This window comes from Lycium barbarum, chromosome 4 (genome assembly GCF_019175385.1).
Source record: "Lycium barbarum isolate Lr01 chromosome 4, ASM1917538v2, whole genome shotgun sequence".
Taxonomy (NCBI): domain Eukaryota; kingdom Viridiplantae; phylum Streptophyta; class Magnoliopsida; order Solanales; family Solanaceae; genus Lycium; species Lycium barbarum.
In genome coordinates this window covers 107,327,078-107,330,967 of record NC_083340.1, presented here as the reverse complement: position 1 = coordinate 107,330,967, position 3,890 = coordinate 107,327,078, and the positions used below count along the sequence as shown (strand labels likewise).

At 40.9% G+C, this 3,890-nt stretch overlaps 1 protein-coding gene across 1 annotated transcript; it reads left to right on the top strand.

Moving 5' to 3' along the window:
• The first annotated feature begins 2,287 nt into the window (after positions 1-2,287).
• Positions 2,288-2,833, top strand: LOC132637645 (uncharacterized). Its single transcript, XM_060354706.1, has one exon. It carries the CDS (start codon positions 2,288-2,290, stop codon positions 2,831-2,833), a length of 546 nt encoding a protein of 181 aa, XP_060210689.1.
• Positions 2,834-3,890: the final 1,057 nt, after the last annotated feature.

Here is a 3,890-nt window from a genome sequence, read left to right as displayed (position 1 = left end):
GGGCATGTTGCACATATTCATAGAGGGGTATTGTGTGCGCTGGTTCTGCGACGCACGACCATCGCGCGACTCAGAAAATTCTAATTTTTTTCTAAGTATTAGATTCAGAGAGGGGTGTTTTGTGCGCTGGTTACACGACACACAGCTAGCACACGACCATCAGAAAGTTTTTCTAAGTGTCAAAAAACGGTTTGATTCTTTCCTAATTTCTTTTCTTTGATTCTTACAACTATTTAACAACTAGTAATCGATCTTATTAGTTGCTAATTAGTTCTTGCATCCGAATTTCATTTTGTGCCAATTTCTTTCTAGATTTTCTCTTTTAACTTCGTTGACAATTTCTTGGTTCAAGTACGTTTGTTTTTGAGTCGTCCTTCTTTCATCTAAACAAGAATCCATTCTTCAACAAAGTATAAGCAACTGTATGAATTTAATTGGTTACGCGATTCATCAACAACTTCGAAAGAGCCCGGAGTGTGGTAAGATTGAGAGTTCATTACGAGTGACGTGAGGATTTACTACTAACATTGTTGCTAGTTTTGCAGGTCATAATGTCTAATCAAGGAGATCATACTCAAGAAGTGGCGGATCCAAATACCTTGAACATGATCCTTAAGCAATTAACGAAGTTGTCATCGAAGGTAATAGGGATAGAAGGGAGGATAGGGAATTTGGAGAGTTCAAGTAGCGCGGGCACTCCCCGCACTCAAGTTGAAGGGGATTGGGTAAAAAATACGGAGACTACCCTGAAACTTACACCCGGGGAAGTACATGCCTTATGCTATTCCCCAACCACCTCCTCACCTACCTAAATAGTTCCACAAAACCCACCACCCGCCTTCCAAAACACTAATCGACAAACTTATCCCCAAGCCTACCAAACCAATCAAAACGAGCAAATACCACAAAGAACCCCACAAAATACACTACCACAAGCACCTCCACAAAACCAACAACGTCAAGATCCCTACCAAAACCAATACCAAGACCCGTTGGATGACGTGGAGTATGAGGAGATGCAACAAGAAAGGTGGTGGGATGAGAATTGTTAAGGAGGAAGACGTGAAGAGATGAAAAACCGGGGTAGAATAAGGCAAGGTGGATTTTTTAGGTTCTAAGGCCATGATGCTCATTTCTAAGGACATGTAGACCAAGGGAGATGGCAAGGCAATGAGTTTCGTGGAGACAATGACCGGAACTTGAATACCATCAAGGTTACGCTTCCCACGTTCACGGGGAGTAGTGATCCGGAGGAGTTCCTTGAATGAAAATTGCAAAGTGAGAGGACATTCCTTACCAACAATATGTTGCATACTTTGAAGACAAGGTATGCCCTCACTGAATTTGAGGGATACGCATCAACTTGGTGGGAATCCAAGAAGCTAGAAAGAGCTCAACAACGTACCTTTGAACTTCCTACGTGGAATAACTTGATTGTGCTCATAGAGACGAGGTATTTGCCTCCTACCTACTATCAAGAAGTCCTTAAGAAGGTATACATGTTGAAGCAAGGCTCCAAAAGTGTTGAGGAGTACTTTGATGAGTTTGAAAATTTGAGGATGAAGTCCAAAATAGAGGAGCACTTGAACTACACTCTTATATGATTTGTGGCTAACTTAAATCGGGAGATCTCCAAACCTATAAGGCTACAAACTTATATGAGTCTAGAGGAAACGTTTCATGATGCGTCTAAGGTTGAAGTGGATTTGAAGGAAGAGAGAGCTTACAAGGCAAAGAACACCACATATTCAACATGGAACAAAGGTAAAGATAAGTGGAAAACTTCCACTTGGGAGAAACCCAAGACCACCACTCAAGCACCGCAAGCCAAGTTTGACTACAAGGCCAAAGGAGATGATAAGGCTAAAAGAGGTAACAACGCTAAACCTAACTATCCTCGTCCATCTACCATTCAATGTTTCAAATGTCAAGGTAGATGAAACATTACACGTGAATGTCCCAATAGAAAAACTATTATGGTTGTGCGTGATGAGGGCGGGGTTGGTAATGGTAATAAGGTAGAAACGAGTGAGCATGAGGGTGATTCCGAAGGTGATGTTGAAGAAAGGATGGAGGAGAGATTAAACTTTGCCATTGTAGCTAGGAGAGCCATGGGTGCATTAGCTAGAGAGGAAAGTGATCAAAGGGATAATTTATTTCATGCTAGATACAAAATAGTGGACAAGGTGTGTTCGTTGATTATCGATGGCGGAAGTTGTACAAATGCGGTGAGCCAATTCTTGGTTCTAGTCCTTACAAACTTCAATGGTTCAATGAGTGTGGTGAAATGAGGGTAACCAAGCAAGCCTTTATTAAATTTAGCATTGGAAGGTATCAAGATAAAATCTTGTGTGATGTGGTACCTATGCAAGCTTGTTATCTTTTGCTTGGGAGGCGTTGGCAATTTGATAGGAATGCGCAACATAGTGGAAGGTCCAAAAAGTATTCACTTGTGTTCGAGGGTAGAAAGTACACTCTTGCCCCATTGACACCCTATCAAGTGAGTGAAGATTATCAAATCATAAAGGAACTCGGAGAGAGGGTTCAAAATGAGGAAATCGAGAAGCATGATAAGGGAACCTTGGTGGCTATTGGTGGAGAAGGATCATCTCAAGATGGATCCAAGAGGTGTATGTTGGCCAAACCAAGCAATTGTTTGAAGGGAGATGATGAGAGGCACTTCATGGTGTGCCTTGTAAACAAAGATCTTCTTATGCATACTAACCAAACTACTAGCACTTTTCCTAGTAGCGTGACTTCTCTTTTGCAGGAATATAATGAGCTATTTCCGGAGGAAATGCCCAATGGATTACCTCCATTGAGGGGGTATTGAACATCAAATTTACTTTGTACCGTATTTACAAATTCCCAACAAAACGGCTTATATGAGCAATCCTAAAGAAAAAAAGAATTGCAAAGGCAAGTTGAGGAGCTTCTTAAAAAGGTTCTAGTAAAGGAGAGTCTTAGCCCATGTGCCATTTCGGTGATTCTTGTTCCAAAGAAAGATGACACTTAGAGGATGTGCATTGATTGTAGAGCCGTCAACAAAATCACGATAAAGTATCGCCATCCCATTCCTAGGCTTGATGATATGTTGGATGAGCTTTGTGGCTCAAGTGTGTTTTCGAAGGTTGATCTTAGAAGTGGCTATCACCAAATTTGAATGAACCCCGGTGATGAGTGGAAAATGGCCTTCAAAATCAATTTTGGCCTCTATGAATGGCTTGTCATGCCATTTGGCCTAACCAATGCACCTAGCACATTTATGAGATTGATGAACCATGTCTTGAAACCCTTTATCAATAAGTTTGTGGTTGTCTATTTTGATGACATTCTTGTGTATAACAAATCAATTGAGGAGCATGTAAACCATTTGAGGCAAGTATTTGATGTATTGTTGCGTGAGAGGTTGTTTTCTAATCTCAAGAAATGTTATTTTTGTGTTGATAAAGTGGTATTCTTGGGTTTTGTGGTGAGTGGAAATGGTGTGGAGGTTGATGAAGAAACGGTCGAGTCTATTAGAACTTGGCCAACTCCTAAAAATGCAACCGATGTGAGGAGTTTCCATGGGTTGGCATGTTTCTATAGTAGGTTTGTAAAGGGGTTTAGTACAATTGCCTCTCGCTTGACCGAATTTATAAAGAAGAATGTTCCTTTTGTTTGGGGAGATGAGTAAGAGAAGGCATTTCAAGAATTGAAGTCCATGTTGAGTTCGTCACCATTGTTGCAATTACCCAATTTTGAGAAAACTTTTGAAGTTGAGTGTGATGCTTCCGGGGTTGGCATAGGTAGGGTATTGATGCAAGAAGGCAAGCCATTGGCTTACTTTAGAGAAAAGCTAAAAGGGGCATCATTGAAGTACTCTACTTAAGACAAGGAGTTGTATGTAC

Coding starts and splice junctions, on each gene's coding strand:
- LOC132637645 (XM_060354706.1), top strand. CDS start 2,288: ATGAGGGTAACCAAGCAAGCCTTTATTAAATTTAGCATTGGAAGGTAT.